At 40.6% G+C, this 17,729-nt stretch overlaps 1 protein-coding gene across 1 annotated transcript in view; it reads right to left on the reverse strand.

Annotated features, from left to right (window-relative positions):
* dnah5l (dynein, axonemal, heavy chain 5 like) overlaps positions 1–17,729 on the reverse strand; it is a 261,395-nt gene that overhangs the window by 218,128 nt on the left and 25,538 nt on the right. The window contains exons 13-14 of the mRNA XM_059972318.1: positions 14,510–14,629; positions 1,340–1,541 (exon numbers count right to left, since the gene is read on the reverse strand). Coding sequence (XP_059828301.1) covers positions 1,340–1,541; positions 14,510–14,629 — 322 coding nt within the window. The remainder of the gene's footprint in view (positions 1–1,339; positions 1,542–14,509; positions 14,630–17,729) is intronic.

Genomic DNA, 17,729 nt, shown 5'->3' on the forward strand with positions numbered 1-17,729 from the left:
TCAATATCCTTCCTATTTTTTTGCACTGCTTACTTAATTTAATTTTCTTTTTTATATATACTTACAGTAATTTACAGTTTTTATTATTATATATTACAATATACCTCTGTCACAAAACAATGAATTTCTCAACAGATGCCAATGATATTAAACCTGATTCTAATGTTAAAGGATACAAACTTACTAGAGATAGGTACTAAGATTATCACTTGAAGAGCAAATCAATGGGTGATTCATGAAATGTAATATTATATCACAAATGGAGGTGCTCTACATGGATATTTCAGCTGTACCACAATGTATCAGTTTAAAAGTATGGAAAAAATTGACAGGTCAGATCATCAGCATGACCCTTCTCAAGATTGAAATTCAAGATTGTTTAAGTGTCATTTCCAGTACACAAATATAAAGGAAAACAAAGTAATTGTTAGTCCAGATCTCATGCAACACAAAAAAAAAGATGAGGAACACAATAAGATAACAAACACAGTAAATATGGAAAATAGTTTGTATACTATTCACAGATTCATTGTATGTCCATAAAGTGACACAAGGCACAGGAGTGTCTGTACTTAAGATGACTGACAGGAAATGATAAAGCAGTAGTGGTTGGGAGTGTGGAGATGTTAATTATTTGGTGGAGATGTTTATCAGTCTTATTTAAGTAACCATTTTTGAGTCTGGTGGTCCTGGAATGGGTGCTACACAACTTCCTCTCAAGCTCAAAGTAAAGCAGAAAATGTTGCAAATGTTCAGCAGGTCAGTTACTGATTCAGATCAGCAACCCATCTAGCTGTACTGGCAAAGAGTCCTGTCCTTGAACTGCCATCTGGCTTTCTTTCCACGGTTGCTTCCTGGCCTGCTGTACGTTTCTATCATTTTCTGGTCAAGCTCACTCTTACCTAACAAAGCCATGCACCTGAGTTGTTATCAAAACAATTGAAACCTCAGTCACTGGGAAGGGAAAGTAGGAATGTCATGGAAAAATAGCACTGTCCAATATCCATCAAATTTTTTTTTTACCAAAAGTCCATCCACCTCTTGTTCAATCCCCAGGCGTTCAGTACTTTATGTATCTCCATTTGACATTTTTTTTCAGACATTCCACTCTCTGTTGGAGGTAGTTAACTTAACTCTTCTAAACTTGAGCAAAGAACCTGTGTACTACTAGGACCTTTGTAATGTCACATGTTGCCATTGTGTGTAGCTCATACTGAATTACGTTACCATCTTTACATTTGCAAACAGAAGAAAAATATTTTAAAACTACTTTCTTATGAAAGGAAATTGTCAGCCGACCTTCTATGATCTACAATAACAATTGAACATGATACTGTACCTCCTGCTTTCTGTGATCCAGTACATCATAAGTCTTTGATTTCAAACTGGTGATTATTGTCTGATATCGCAAGTATATTTTGTCAAATCCCTCCATTTTAACATTCTGCAGATCAGAGAGGCTTTCCATGGTGCTTATCACATGCATAATCTTCTCCAGTCGCTTACAAAATGTGTCAAATTTGCCAAATATATAGTTTTCACTAAAAGCAAATTTGATTACAATTTTATATATAGAAAATTATAAAACAGTTAAATTATAATATGCATGCTTGAACTTTACATCGACCAGAAAAAGAGATATTCATCTTTACATATTCCAGGAGAGCTTGCTACTTCCTACTAAGCATTATAGCCACAATATCTAGAGAGGGTCAGGATGCTGAGGACAGTTTTTCTGTAAGAAAATGCTTATTTCAAACTGCTGAACCTGAACTGAATTCCACACAGTTAACAATCATCCAGTTGGAATTCCCCACACATCTCATCACTTTCTGATCCACTTCCCTCCCTCCTCACTCTGGACTACTCTCCCAACAACTCCCTCAAGAAGACCCTGCCTCATTCTCCTGAATGCTCTACGATGTTGCACCCGCATAGACAGTGAAAGATTGACTCTGTAGCTTCCAATGCCTTGAATGTATCCTTGCTTTGATGTTTATTTCTAAGGCAGCTCAGAACTCTATCTTTGAAAAATGATGTAGAAGTAATATAAGGTTTGTCATCAAGACATATTGGGCTAAATTTTGGTAGTTGTTAGCAATTGGTTCCAATGCAAGTTACAGATCATCAGCCAGTTGTTCCTCAGGAAGTCAGAATCAGAAACTGGTTTATTATCATCAGCATGTGAAGTGAAATTTGCTAACTTAGCAGCAGTAGTTCAGTGCAATACAGAATATACAAGAAAAAAACAAAATAACAACAACAACAACAACAATAATAATAAATAAATAAATAAATAGATAGATAGATAGATAGATAGATAGATAGATAGATAGATAGATAGATAGATAGATAGATAAATAAGTCTTATTCAATATACTTTATTATACAGTGGAGAGCATTCTGCATCACTGTCTGGTATGGAGGGGCTACTGCTCACTGTTACCATCAGGTAGGAGGTACAGAAGCCTGAACGCACACACTCGGAGATTCAGGAACAGCTTCTTCCCCTCTGCCATCTGATTCCTAAATGGACTTTGAATCTTTGGACACTACCTCACTTTTTTTAATATACAGTATTTCTGTTTTAGAACATAGAATAGCACAGCACATTACAGGCCCCTCGGCCCACAATTTTGTACCGACCCTCAAACCCTTTGCACATTTTTAAAAATCTATTCAATACATGTATACTGTAATTGCTTTACTTGTTTATTTATTATTATTATTTAATTTTTTATTGTTATTATTATTCTATCTCGTAGATTACGTATTGCATTGTACTGCTGCTGCTAAGTTAAGAAATTTCACATCACATGCCGGTGATAATAAATCCGATTCTGATTCCGATTCTGGTATATTGAATAGATTAAAAATCATGCCAAAAAAAAGAAATACTACATATTTTTAAAAAGTGAGGGTTCACTGTCCATTTAGGAATCAGATGGCAGAGGGGAAGAAGCTTTTCCTGAATCCTGGATTTCTGTGTGCACAGAGTCAAATGTGGAAATCTGAGATTTCATGAAGATCCAGTCCCAGGATATCTGGTGGTTAGCTCCATCTGTGGACTCACCACTGAGTTCAGTAATGGAGCTGAGATTTCATGAAGGGCAGTTCCAGATGCACATAAAATGCTGGAGGAACTCAGCAGGTCAGGTAGCATCTATGTGAAGGAATAAAGATTCAATGTGTTGGGCTGAGACCCTTCATTAGGAATAGAAAGGAAGGGGAAGAAGCCAGATTAAGAAGATGGGGGGAGGAGAAGAATTACAAGCTAGAAGGTGAAAGGTGGAAAAGGTGAAAGGCTGAAGAAAAAGGAAACTGATAGAAGAGGAAAGTGGACCATGGGAGAAAGGGAAGGAGGAGGGGCATCAGAGTGAGGTAATAGGCAGGTGAGAGGAAGACAAGGGGTAAGAGGGTAGTCACAATAGGAAAGGAAAAAGAGAGAAGGGGGAGAAATTACCAGAAGTTAGAAATATCAATGTCAATACTGTCAAGCTGAAGGCTACACAGAATATGAGGTGTTGCTCCTCTAACCTGAGGGAGGCCTCTTTGCGGCAAAAGAGGAGGCAATGGACCAATATGTCAGAGCGGGAGTGAGGAATGGGATTGAAATAGGTGGCCACTGGGAAATTGTTACAGAGGTAGGGGAAGTGCTTGACAAAACAGTCCCCCCAATTTACACCACATCCTCACAGATATAGAGGCGGCTGCATTGGGAACACCAGGTAAAATAAAACAGAGTAGAACTAAGCAGAATGGTGGATATAATGGGGGTTTGGGGCAATGAAGCATTTGTCACACTTGCAAGAGAAGATTCAAGATGGAGATCAGTGGAAGGTGACTGGACAAGGGAGTGATGTAGAGAGCAATCCCTGTGATCATGTCTGATTTATTTGGCTGCTTTCTCATGCTGTTCAGCATCTTTCCTTTGCAGATGTCTCAAGTGTTTTATATACATCACTCAGGAATAAGATGAATTTTAAACACAAGGAAGTCTGCAGATGCTGTAAGTCCAGAACAACTCACACAAAATACTGGAGGAACTCAGCAAGTCAGTCAGCATCTATAGTAAAGAATAAGGAAAAAAGTAAACGGTTGTCATTTCGGCCAAGACCTTTCTTCAGGACTGAGAAAGAAGGGGCATGATACCAAAATAAAAAGGTGAGAGAAGGGAAGAGGCTAGCTGGAAGGTGAGAGGTGAAGCCAGGTGAGTGAGAAAGGTCAAGGGCTGGAGAAGAAAGAATCTGATAGGAGAGTAGAATGGACCATAGGAGAAAGGGAAGGAGGAGGGGACAAATTTGTTGAAAAATCACAGGAAATGTTGGATTCTAGGAATATCTGCCAGGCTTATCATTTCCATCACTGCCTCTCTCCCCTTTCAACTTTCTGCTTCTTTATCTCTGCAGTTCTTTCATGCTTATCCCCTCCCCCTCCCCCCTTTATCTTTCCTCTGATTGGTTTTCCACCTGGTGCCCTACCCCCTTCCCTATCTCTATTACTGGGCTTCGGCCTTCTCTTTCCCCCCATTACTGATAAAGGGTCTCGGCCCGAATCTTTTCTCACGGATGCTGCCTGACCTGCTGAGTTCTTCCAGCATTGTGTACGTATTCTCTCTATTTATTGCCCACCTCATCTTCCTTCCCCATCCCAATTCCATTATGAACCGTCGTCCCCCAATTTCCTTCACTAATTCCACAATGACGGAGCTGCGGGGTGGAAGACCTTCGCACAAGTTTCCAGTGTAAACTCTATCATTTATCAGTGATAATAAATCTGACTCCAATTCCAACATGCAGGATGCTTTGAGCCCATTATATGACAGAATTTTGCAGCTCAGGCCCCACAAGTAACTGATATGGGCTCCCAGTATAGAACCAGTTTAATTTGCCTTTCAGAGCAAAGCTGAATTTCTAGATATGTTCTTCAAATACCTGTGTAAATGAAGTAGGTTTTGAAACTGAATTTGAGGCTTTTTAGATAGATAAATAGATAGATACTTTATGGATCCCAAAGGAGATTACAGAGTCACAGTAGCATTACAGTAGCATTGCACAGGTATTCAAATATACAAATATTAGAAAAGAAGTAAGACGAAATATAAAAGTTACATTAAAAATAAAATGTACAAGATTTACGAGTCAAAGATTACAAGATCTACAAGGTTTCCAAGTCCACATTGGTAAGTTGGTAGAGCAAGAATTACCATAATATTATACAGTAATGGGTCCGTGATAGCACGGCGTGGTAAACAGAGCTAAACAGGGCTTAAACAGAGCACTGGTAAACAGAGATTAATAACGGTCTCACAGGAGGGGTTTCATCACTTCCCCGGCTATAGGTTGATTCATTATAAATCCTAATGGCCGAGGGTGAGAACGACCTCATATAGTACTGTTTGGAGCAGTGCAGATGTGTCAGTCTGTTACTGAGAGTGCTCCTCTGTTCAGCCAATTTGGCACGCAGAGGATAAGGAACATTGTTCAGAATTGCCACATTTTCTGGAGGGTCCTTTGTTCTACCACAATCTCCAGTATGTCCAGTTAGACTCCTGTAACAGATCCAGCCTTTCTAATGAATTTATTAAGTTTATGTAAAACGCACAAAATGCATGAAAGGAATAAACAGCTGATGTTTTGGGCCAAATAAAATCAACAGTTTATTCCTTTTTCCATAGTTGCTGCCTGACAGCATTTTGTGTGTGTTTCTCCAGATTCCCAGCATCTGCAGAATCGCTTGTGCTTTTGGCTATTTATGTGTCAAGTGCTCCCTCTCCTGGTTAAAGTAAGACTTCTCAATGTAAATTATCTTAACCACAGAGCAATGTCCTGTTACATGCACTTAGTTACACCATGTCAATTACTATAAATAATATGTTTTGTGAGTAATACAGAAGAATCAGGACATGATAATAATTTTTTTTAATCAAATACGTTGTGTAGAGTTAAAACTACTGCTGGTTAATTACAATGACAACCACAAAGTAAACTGCAGATGCTGTGGTCAAATCAACACGTATAAACAAGCTGGAGGAACTCAGCAGGTTGGGCAGCATCCGTTGAAACGAGCAGTCAACGTTTTGGGCCGAGACCTTTCATCAGGACTCAGTCAGTCCTGACGAAGTGTCTCGGCCCAAAACGTTGACTGCTCGTCTCAACGGATGCTGCCCAACCTGCTGAGTTCCTCCAGCTTGTTTGTACGTGTTGATTACAATAACTTAAGTTTAACCCCTGCTTTTGGTTGTTGCCTCGCCAGAGTTTACACATTATCTGCATGACCAAAGTATTGTTTAGTAGGTTAATTAGTTACTGTAAGTTAGTATATATGGGTGGCAGAAAAATCAACAGAAGTTTAACTGGTTACAGAGAAAGAAATGAGGAGTGAAACCAATAGGAATCCTCAGGGTACCCATAGAAACATGAAAGACTGAATAATCTTCTTGTGTTTCATAAAAAATTTAAAATTGAAAAGATCAAAAACACATATTAACTTTACTACAAAAGCATTCAAGTCCACTGTTAATGTTTAATCTGATATTAATATGCATACTGTAGTTTCAAATTATATTAATGCATTTTAAAATAATCTGCTTATGGTGTTTTGTAATAGCTGTCCTAGTGCACAAAGATGTAGGCTGTTACGTCAGTCTTCCATTCCCCACAATCTCCTTGTAAAACAATTAATTTTTGACACTTTTGACACAAGAAAGGAAACTGTGAATCATCCCCTAAATGTACATGGCTGTCAGGTCAGCTTCAAAACCTATCTGTTAAAGCTCACACTGATGGATTCTGCATATTTGCTAAAGCAATAAAATTTCCAGCTTTATAATTAGTAAGATGTATTAAGCCAATGTACCCAAAGACATACATCTTCTAGTAGCAGTTCCTACATTCATGGCCCTCCTCAATTTCACATACTTGTAAAAATAAAGGTTTCTGGCTGAGATAAATAGTGGAACTAAGTATCCTTCTCCAACACTAAAGATATTACAAAAAAAAGGTTTTTAAGATGAAGTTGACTACATTTGCTTCCACATCAATCAGTTTGGTTGACATAAGTATCAGATTACTAGAATTCGTAAAATTAATTGCTGTTACTCATAACAATGAAATTATCCCAAATTTAGACTTCTGAATTATATAAAAGTGCATTCCCATCATATTACAATTTAAAGTGTGGCCAACGTGTGAAAGAAAAATGGAGGGCTATGTGGGAGGGAAAGGTTAGATTGATGGTAGAATAGCTTAAAAGGTCAGCACAACATCGTGGGCCAAAGGGCCTGTACTGTGCTGAACTCTTCTATATTTTATGTTCAAACATTTATGACCTCAGAGCAGTTCTGAACAACAAATCTGAAATTAAAAAAGAAAATGTTGAAATTACTCAGTGGATTGGGCAGCATTTGTAGAAAGAGAAATAGTTAATGTTTCAGGTCAAAGACAGGATATTTTCACATTTAAATACAGAAGTAAATAGAAAAGTATTCTCACATTTGTGTCCTACCCCATAATGCATCCTAAGCATATCGGTTCACTCTCCTTATTATAACTGAACCGGCTCCATGTAATCTCCACGTCTGTTGTCATGCAACGTTCTCACTCATCCTTCCAGTCCTAGCAGTATCCTCTTACTCTTATCAGCAGAGTTTATGAGCCTTAAGCTCCTACCATTTCAGAATCCCCTTAACCCAACCGCTATATCTCTACTTCTGAAATTTCCTAATTTTTTTCCCTTCCTTTCCACTTTCAAATTCCTTTGCCTATGATAACTCAGTTTCCAGCTGCTTATAGTTTCTCAATTTTAAGCCTTTTAAGATACTTTGCTACACCGATTACTCTCATTAAAGTTTGGGATTTCTACATTAGGGTTTTGCATGATGTTTAGAGTCAATGTCTCATAGAAAGTCATAAAGCCATACAGTATAGGCTCACTGGTCCTCTGGTCCAGTGGGACTATGGTCCTCTGTTCATAGGTACCCTGCTAAGGGGAAACATTTCTTACTATCTATACTACCTGTGCACCTCTTGGTTTTGTATACCTCAATCAGTCTTTTTTCTACAAGAAAATCAAACTCAGCCTATCCAGCCTTTTGTCATAGCTGATCCATCCCAGGCAACATCCTGGTAAATTGCCTCTGCACCAATGCGATCACGTACTTCCTATAGTACAGCAAACAGAACTGCACACAGAACTGTAGCTGTGGCATAACTGATGTTCTGTATGGTTGTGTCATAACCTCCTTATGCTTATATTCTGTACATTGTTGAAAGCAGAGCAGTGGATGTAGTGTATATAAGTCTTAGTATGGTGTTTGATGATTCTGCTGTGTGGATACAGAATTGGCTTGCCCATAAGAAGTAGAGGGTGGTAATAGATGGAGAGCATTCTGCCTGGAGGTTAGTAACCAGTGGTGTTCCATGGGAGTCTGTTGTGGGATCCCTGCTCATTGTGATTTTTATAAATGACTTAGATGAGGAAGGGGAACGATGGATTAGTAAGATTGCAGATGACACAAGGGTTGGTGGAGTTGTGGATAGTGTGGAAGGCTGCAATGGGATATTGACAGGATACAGAGCAGGGCTGAGAAGTAACTGGTGAACTTCAACCCAGAAGAGGGTGAAGTGCTTCATTTTGTCAGGTCAAATTTGAAGGCAGAATGTTGGAGCTTCAGCACTATTCTTAGGAGAGCAGAGGAACAGAGGGATCTTGAGGTCCACATCCATAGTTCCAAAGATGCCGCATAATTTGGTAGGGTTGTCAAGAAGGCATATCTTGTGTTGGTCTTCATTAGTGGGGGATTTAGTTCAAAAGCAATGAAGTAATGTTATATAATTTTATAACCATAGAACCATTGAACACTACAGCACAGTACAGGCCTTTCAGCCCTCCATGTTGTGCTGACCCATATAATCCTTTAAAAAAAGTACTAAACCCATAACCCTCCATTTTACTTTCATCCATGTGCCTCTCCAAGAGGCTCTTAAATACCCCTAATATTTTAGCCTCCACCACCATCCCTGGCAAGTCATTCCAGGCACTCACAACCCTCTGTGTAAAAAACTTACCCCTGATGTCTCCTCTAAACTTCCCTCCCCTAATTTTGTACATATGCCCTCTGGTGTTTGCTATTGGTGCCCTGGGAAACAGGTACTGACTATCCACCCTATCTATGTCTCTCATAATCTTGTAGACCTCTATCAAGTCCCCTCTCATTCTTCTACACTCCAAAGAGAAAAGTCCCAGTTCTGCTAACCTTGCTTCATATGACTTGTTCTCCAATCCAGGCAACATCCTGGTAAATCTCCTTTGCACCCTCTCCATAGCTTCCACATCCTTCCTATAATGCGGTGACCAGAATTGAACACAATACTCTAAGTGCGGTCTCACCAGAGATTTGTAGAGTTGTAACATGACCTCTCTACTCTTGAACTCAATCCCCTTGTTAATGAAGCCGAGCATCCCATAGGCCTCCTTAACTACCCTATCAACCTGTGCAGTGACCTTGAGGGATTGACCATTAATCCTGTACTCAGTCTTCTGGTTCGTCCTTCCAAAATGCATCACCTCACACTTGTCCGGATTGAACTCCATCTGCCATTTTTCTGCCCAACTCTGCAGCCTGTCTATATCCTCTTTTAACCTTCGACCACCTACAGCTCCATCCACAACTCCTCCGATCTTCATGTCATCCACAAACTTACTCACCCATCCTTCTGCCTCTACATCCAGGTCATTTATAAAAATCACAAATAGCAGGGGTCCCAGGACAGATCCCTGCGGCACTCCACTAGTCACCGACCTCCAGGCAGAATACTTTCCTTCCACAACTACCCTCTGCTTTCTTCCTTTAAGCCAATTTTTTATCCAAACAGCCAAGGTTCCACTTAACCCATGCCTCATGACTTTCTGGATGAGTCTCTCATGAGGGACCTTGTCAAATGCTTTGCTAAAGTCCACAAAGACCACATCCACTGCCCTACCCTCATCAATTTTTGTTACCTCTTCAAAAAACTCAAACAGGCTCGTGGGGCATGATCTTCCCTTCACAAAGCCATGTTGACTATCCATGAGTATACTGTACTTCTCCAAATGCTCATAGATCCTATCCTTAAGAATCCTTTCCAGTAGTTTGCATACCACTGACGTAAGACTCACCGGTCTATAGTTCCCAGGTTTCTCCCTATTACCTTTTTTAAACAAGGGAACTACATTTGCCATTCTCCAGTCCTCCAGCACTTCCCCTGCAGCCAAAGAGGATTCAAAGATCATGGCTAATGCTCCTGCGATCTCTTCTCTCAATTCCCACAACAACCTGGGGTGTATCATATCTGGCCCTGAGGATTTATCAATCTTAATGTTTTTAAGAAGATCCAGCACTTCTTCTTCCTTAATCTCCACATTGTCCAGCACACAGGCCTGCTCTACTTCGACCTCATCCTGATCAAGATCCTTTTCACTTGTGAATACTGAAGCAAAGTATTCATTTAGGACCCCAAACTCCTCCACCTCCAGGCACATGTTGCCCTCTTTATCCTTTAGCAGTCCCACCTTCGTTCTCATCATCCTCCTATTCTTCACATACACATAGAACACCTTGGGATTCTCCTTAATCCTACATGCCAAGGCCTTCTCATGCCCTCTTTGAGCTCTCCTAAGTCCTTTCTTTAGCTCCTTCCTGGCTACCCTATATTTCTCATAAGCCCCTCCTACTTCCTGCTTCTTATATCTAACATATGCTTCCTTTTTCCTCTTGACAAGTTGCCTCACATGCTTTGTCAGGCACAGTTCCCTTTTCCTACCATTTTTTCCTTGCCTCAGTGGGACAAACCTATCCTGAACCTCGCTCAAATGGTCCCTAAACTTCTCCCATATTACTTCTGTGCTTTCTCCTTTGAACATCTGTTTCCAATTTACTCTCGCTAGTTCCTGCCTCATCCCTTCAAAGTTAGCTCTTCCCCAGTTAAGCACTTTACCATTTCGTCTGATTTTATCCCTTTCCATAGCTATGCTGAAGCTAAGGGAGTTGTGGTCACTCTCACCAAAATGCTCCCCCACCAAGAGATCTGTAACCTGGCCAGGTTCATAACCAGAACTAGATCCAGTATAGCCTCTCCTCTCGTTGGCTGGTCCACATACTGTGTCAGGAATCCTTCTTGAACACACCTGACAATTACAGCCCCATCTATCCCCCTTGCACTCAGGAGGTGCCAGTGAATATGAGGGAAGTTGAAATCACCCATAACCACTACCCTGTATTTCTTGCTCCATTCTAAAACCTGTCTGCTTATCTGCTCCTTGTTGTCCCGAGGGCTATTTGGGGGCCTACAGACTACTCCCAGCACAGTGATTGATCCCTTCCTATTTCTAACTTCCACCCAGACAGACTCCATGGACAGTCCTTCTGCAGCGTCCTCCATCTCTATAGCCGTGATACTACCCCTGACCAGCAATGCCACTCCCCCCCCCCCTTTTCTACCTCCCATCCTATTCCTTTTAAAACACCGGAACCCTGGGACCTGCATCATCTAATCCTGCCCTTCCTCCAACCAAGTTTCAGTAACGGCCACAACATCGTAGCTCCACGTACTAATCCATGATCCATGCTCTAAGTTCATCCTCCTTGTTCCTAATACTCCTAGCATTGAAATAGACACATTTCAACCTCTTTAACTGGCTACAATTATGTTCTGTCCCCTGCCTGTCCTTCCTCATCAACTCAGAACTCTTAGCATCATGCCCTTGTCCTTCTACCTTAATCCCTGCACTCACATTCTGATTCCCACCCCCCTGCCAAACTAGTTTAAACCCACCCCAATAGCACTATCAAACCTGCCTGCCAGGATATTGGTCCCCCAGGGATTCAAGTGCAACCCATCTTTTTTGTACAGGTCACACCCACCCCAAAAGAGGTCCCAATGATCCAGAAATCTGAATCCCTGCTCCCTGCTCCAATCCCTCAGCCACGCATTTATCTTCCACCTTATTCTATTCCTATTCTCACTGTCACGCGACACAGGCAGTAATCCTGAGATTACTACCTTTGAGGTCCTGCTTTTCAACTTCCTTCCTAACTCCCTGTAGTCTTCTTTCAGGATCTCTTCCCTTTTCCTACCTATGTCATTGGTACCTATATGTACCACGACCTCTGGCTGTTCTCCCTCCCACCGCAGGATATCTTAGATGTGATCAGAAACATCCTGGACCCTGGCACCTGGGAGGCAAACTACCATCCGAGTTTCTTTCCTGCATCCACAGAATCACCTATCTGAACCCCTGACTATAGAGTCCCCTATCACTACTGCCTTCTTCTTCCTTTCCCCAAACTTCTGAGCTACAGGGCCAGCCTCTGTGCCAGAGGCACGGCCACTGTCGCATGCCCCAGGTAGGCTGTCCCCCCCCCCCCCCAGCGGTACTCAAACAAGGGGTACAGCCACAGGGGTACTCTCTAGTACCTGACTCTTCTCCTTCCCTCTCCTGACTGTGACCCATTTCTCTATCTCCCGTGGCCCCGGAGTGACGACCTGTCTGTAACTCCTCTCTATCACTCTCCCTGACCAGATGAAGGTCATCGAGCTGCAGCTCCAGTTCCCTAACACGGTCCCTTGGGAGTTGCATCTCGATGCATTAGGTGCAGATGTGGCTGTCCGGGATGCCAGGAGACTCCAGGACCTCCCACATCTGACACTGACCATAGAAAACTGGCCTTGCTTTTATGGAAATGCAGCATTACCTCAAGGCTCTTGAATTTCAGGTTTCTTGCCCATAGGACGTAAAGATCTAAATTTATGTGTAAGATTTTTTTATACATACTCTACCAGGAAGATTTCTTTTACTGTAAATTTCCAAACAATGGAGAATGAGGGGAGATTTGATGGAGGTATACGAAATTATGAGGGGTATAGATAGGGTTAGTGCAAGCAGGCTTTTTCCATTGAGGTTGGGTGAAACTAGAACTAGACATCATATTTAAGGGGAACCTAAGTGGGAACTTCTTCACTCCAAGTAAACAGAAGTGGTGTATGTGGGTTCGATTTCAACATTCATGAGAAGTTTGGAATAAGCACATTGACATGAGGGGTTTGGAGGTCACGGTCCAGGTACAAGTAGACGTAACTAGGCAGAATAACAGCTCAGATGGGCCAAAAAGCCTGTTTCGGTACTGTAGTGCTCCATGACTCTATAACAGCAGAATGACCATTTTACATAGTAAGTCATAGTGAAGTTCAAGTCTAAAGTTATTTTTCAGACCTCATTTGGTTACTTGTTCCAAAGAGTTCTTCAGTTGCTTTTCTTTTTGCTGTAGTCTGAAATATAAAGCCAGCAAATGGAAACTGCAATCTGACAGTCCTATTCATGAGCAAAATTATGACTGTCTCTTTGAAACTTGAATGTCAGCTTGACTTCCAACATGTCTCTAAGCCCTGCCACTTTGACAAAGACAGCAATCACACAAAACATTTACATTTAAAAGTTCAAACAATCTTCCAAGAAACTTTTGGATCTGTTCTGATTAGTATGATCAGCCCATAATGCTGGACATTAACACCTGTCCAGATGTTTGTCAAATGTATGGCACACAATAAATGTTAACATATTTTCTAGCATTCCACAGGGAAAACTAGGAGATGCATATCTATGCCTTCAGTATACTAAACTGCAACATGAATGTTAAAAGGATCAATGTGCTTCAGTAAATAATTCATTATTAACAAAGAAATAGGACTTTGTCCCGCCTTCAGAAGCTGCTGTGATTGAGGAATTTGTGTTCCTTGCTCACTTGAGCAAAACAAACATTGAACTCTACTGGGGGAAATACAATAAACATTTAAGATCAGAAATGAAAACAGAAGGTGTTCAACTGTCTCGGGAAAGATAAAACAGCAAAAATAATTTCAGGTTAATTACGTTTACTAGAACCAATAACTTGTTCTCCTCCATAAATGCTCCCTGATCTGCAAAATATTTCCACATGGTTTAACATTTCATACACTTTTTCATCCAAAATATTCTGTTATTCACAAGCTTATCAGCATTTTCAAGTTACTCTTTTATTCTCTGGGGTCAGGCATTGAACCTTCTTTTTCTACAATCTACACAATCATTTATTGGCACACTACCTGGTTGAAGGAGGTCTATTTAGGTGCCACTAATGACCCTATATTTTGAAAAAAATAACCCTACCTGCATTGGAGATAGAGGCAGACTTCAAAGGACTGAAAAGTTAACAGAACAAGCATGACAGTTGGCATGCCTGAGATAGAAATGGAGCAACAGAACATTACATTACTTTTCGTGCATTAAAACATATTAACGATGCTTACATACACTTCAAAGTCTGTGCTTTAAAACAGCGTTAGTTATTTGCCTGTCCCATAACTTCTATAACTCTAGCAGTGTGGATAGTGCAGAAGCTTTAAACAGGAATCAACTTAGAAATTAAAATAAAGAGACAAATTAAGCTGCATATAGTATTTAGGATAGTGTTAAGTCAAAACAATGTAATTACCTAAATTCAAACTGTCTCTCCTTTGGATTTTCCCGAAGCTTCTCTCTGATTCGTTGAAAGTGTTTTTGATATTCAAGATTTAAGTGCATACAATCCTTGATTCTCTTCAAAAGTTCCTGTCTGAAATGGACAATGAGTAAAAAGTTGTGTTTGTTTCTCATCAAATGAGTTCATACAAGTTTACTATTTTTAATGAAGGATCTCAGCCTGAAGCGTCAACTGTACTCTTTTCCATAGGGGCTACCTGGCCTGCTGGGTTCCTCCAGCATTTTGTATAAGTCGCTTACTATTTTAAATCATCACCAAAATTTCCAGCATTTGTTTCAATCAGGAAACTTTGGGGGAAAAAATCTTGTATATAATTAACAATGAAGTGTATTATAATTCTTAAATATATACATTATAACTATCAAAAACTTATTACGTGATGATATCTGATCACTTATCAATACTGTAGAAGAAGAGCTGAATTCCAGAGATTAAGTGGAAGTGACTGCCACTGAGGACAAGGCAGCATTTCACAGAATGTAAAAATTAGCTCATCACGCTTCAAGAGGAAAACACATCAGCGGTTGGAGTCCTATTTCACAATAGTTGTAGGCAGCAGAGGTTAATCATCACAGCCCTAGGATACTGCTGCAGGGAGCCCCATCTATCATCAGTAGCAGTTTCATCCCTAAACTTCTCTCCAGCATTAAGTCAGATTGACTGTATAATATTCAAATCCATTGGTAAAGCCTCTGGTAAGAAAACAATAGATGTCTCGAGAGCAACACAAAAAGAACCAGGGGAATTCAGCAGGTCAAGCAGCATCTAAGGAGGGAAATGGACAGTCAGGGGAAAAACTTAGTTAACCTATCTAATAGATGCCTCTTTACAGCAATCCCTAGACAACATTAAGATGTGAGCTGATACTATGGACAGGTAGTTAAATTTCCCAAGGAGATGTTGGATTGCGTAGTGGGAGAGAGGGGGTTAAAAACCAAGCAAGCGGGGGCAGTTAGGACATTGTGCATGCCACAGTTCTCAAGGAGAGCTTGGATTCTGCAGCTGGAGGGAGAATTCAATACAGGCGAACGGGAGCAGTCGGGTCATGCTACACACCACAGTAAGGTAGAATGCTGAAAACCAGGATCTCCAGGGTAGTATTCTCTGGATTCCTGCCTGTGCTACATGCCAGTGAGTGCAAGAATAGGATGATTTGGCAGATCAATGCATGGCTGAGCAATTGGTACATTGGGCAGGGTTTCAGATTTCTGGATCATTGGGATCTATTCAGGGGAAGGGATGATCTGTACAAAACAACAAGTTACACCTGAATCCAAATGGGACCAATATCGCTGTGGCAGGTATGCTGGAGCTGTTGGGGAATGTTTAAACTAATGTGGCAGGGGGATAGGTACTGGATTGATAGGGCAGAGGATGGGGCTGTTGGTATACAAGTCGATGTAGTGTGTGGTGAGACTGTGAGAAAGGACAGGCATATGGTAGGGCAAAGTTGCAGTCAGTGAAGAGTGACATGGGAGCAAAATTGAAAAGGGTGATGAATACAGGACCAAAGGTGTTATATTGAATGCACACAGTAGACCAGATAAGGTATATGGGATAAGTTAGAGATGGGCAGGTATAATAGTGTGGGCATCACTAACTCATAGCTGAAAGAAGATCATAGTAGGGAGCTTAACATCCAAGGATACACATTGCATTGAAAGGACAGGCAGGAAGGCAGAGGGATGGGGTGACTCCATGGTAAAAACTGAAATGAAATCCTTAGAAAGAGATGATATAAGAATGGAAGATAAAGAATCCTTGTAGGTAGAGTTAAGAAACTGCAACAGTAAAAATACCCTGATGGGAATTATACAGTATACAGGCCTCCAAACAGTAGCCAGGACGTGGGCTAAAAAATTACAAAGGGAGATTCAAAAAAAAGCATGTAAAAAGGGCAATGTTACAAGTCATGGGGGAGTTTCAATTTGCAGTTAGATTGGGAAAATCATGTTGATGCTGGATCCCAAGAAATAGAATTTGTAGAATGTCTACGAGACGGATTTTCAGAACAGATTATGGTTAAGCCCACTAGGGGAAAGGCAATTTTAGATTGTGTGTTGTGTATGAGGAAGCTTAAGGTAAAAGAACCTGCAGGAGACAGTGATCATATTATGATAGAATTCACCCTGAAGATTGAAAGGAAGAATCTAAAATCAGGTGCATCAGCATTACAGTGGAGTTAAGGGAATTACAGAGCCCTGACAAAAAAAAAGAGCTGGCCAAAATTGATTTGAAAGGGGATACTCAGCAGGGATGATGGCAAAACAGCATTGGCTGAAGTTTCCTGGAACTATTTAGAAGATGCAGGATAGATACATCCTAAAGATGAAGAAGTATTCTAAAGGGAGGATGACACAACCATGGCAAAGACAGCTTAAAAGCAAAAGAAAGGGCATATAACAAAAATTAGTGGAAAGGTAGAGGATTGGGAAGCTTTTAAAAACCAACAGAAGTCAACTAAAAAGCCATAGGAGAGAACAACCGATATATGAAAGGAAGTTAGCCAATAATATAAAAGGATACCAATTTTTTCCAAATATATAAAGAGTAAAAGAGAGGCGAGAGTGGATATTTGACTTCTGGAGAATGATGCCGGAGAGGTAGTAATAGGGGATAATAAAATGTCAAATGAATTTAATTAATATTTTGCATCAGCCTTCATTGTGGAAGACACTAGCAGTATGCCAGAAATTCGAGAGCGTCAGGGAACAAAAGTGAGTGTACAGTAGTTGCTCTTACTTAGGTAAAGGTGCTTAGAAAGTTGAAAGGTCTGAAGTTAGATAAGCCACCTGGATGAGATGGACAACTCCTTAGTGCTCTGAAAGGGGTAGCTGAAAAGATTTTGGAGGCATCTTTAAATAAATAATGATCTTTCAATACTCACTAAATTTCTGGAATGGTTCCAGAGGACTGGAAAATTGCAAATGTCACTCCACTCTTTAAAGAGGGAGGGAGGCAGAAAAAAGGAAATTATAGGCCAGGTAGCCTGACTTCTGTGGTTGGAAAGATGCTGGAGTCTATTATTAAGAATGAGGTAGCAGGTACTTAAGGCACATGATAAAATAGGCCAAAGTCAGCAAAGTTTTTTAAAGATAAAATCTTGCCTGACAAATCTGTTGGAATTTTGAGGAAATAACAAGCAGGCTAGACAAAGGACTTAAACGGACTA

The sequence above is a fragment of the Hypanus sabinus genome, chromosome 6, assembly GCF_030144855.1.
Source record: "Hypanus sabinus isolate sHypSab1 chromosome 6, sHypSab1.hap1, whole genome shotgun sequence".
Classification (NCBI taxonomy): Eukaryota; Metazoa; Chordata; class Chondrichthyes; order Myliobatiformes; family Dasyatidae; genus Hypanus; species Hypanus sabinus.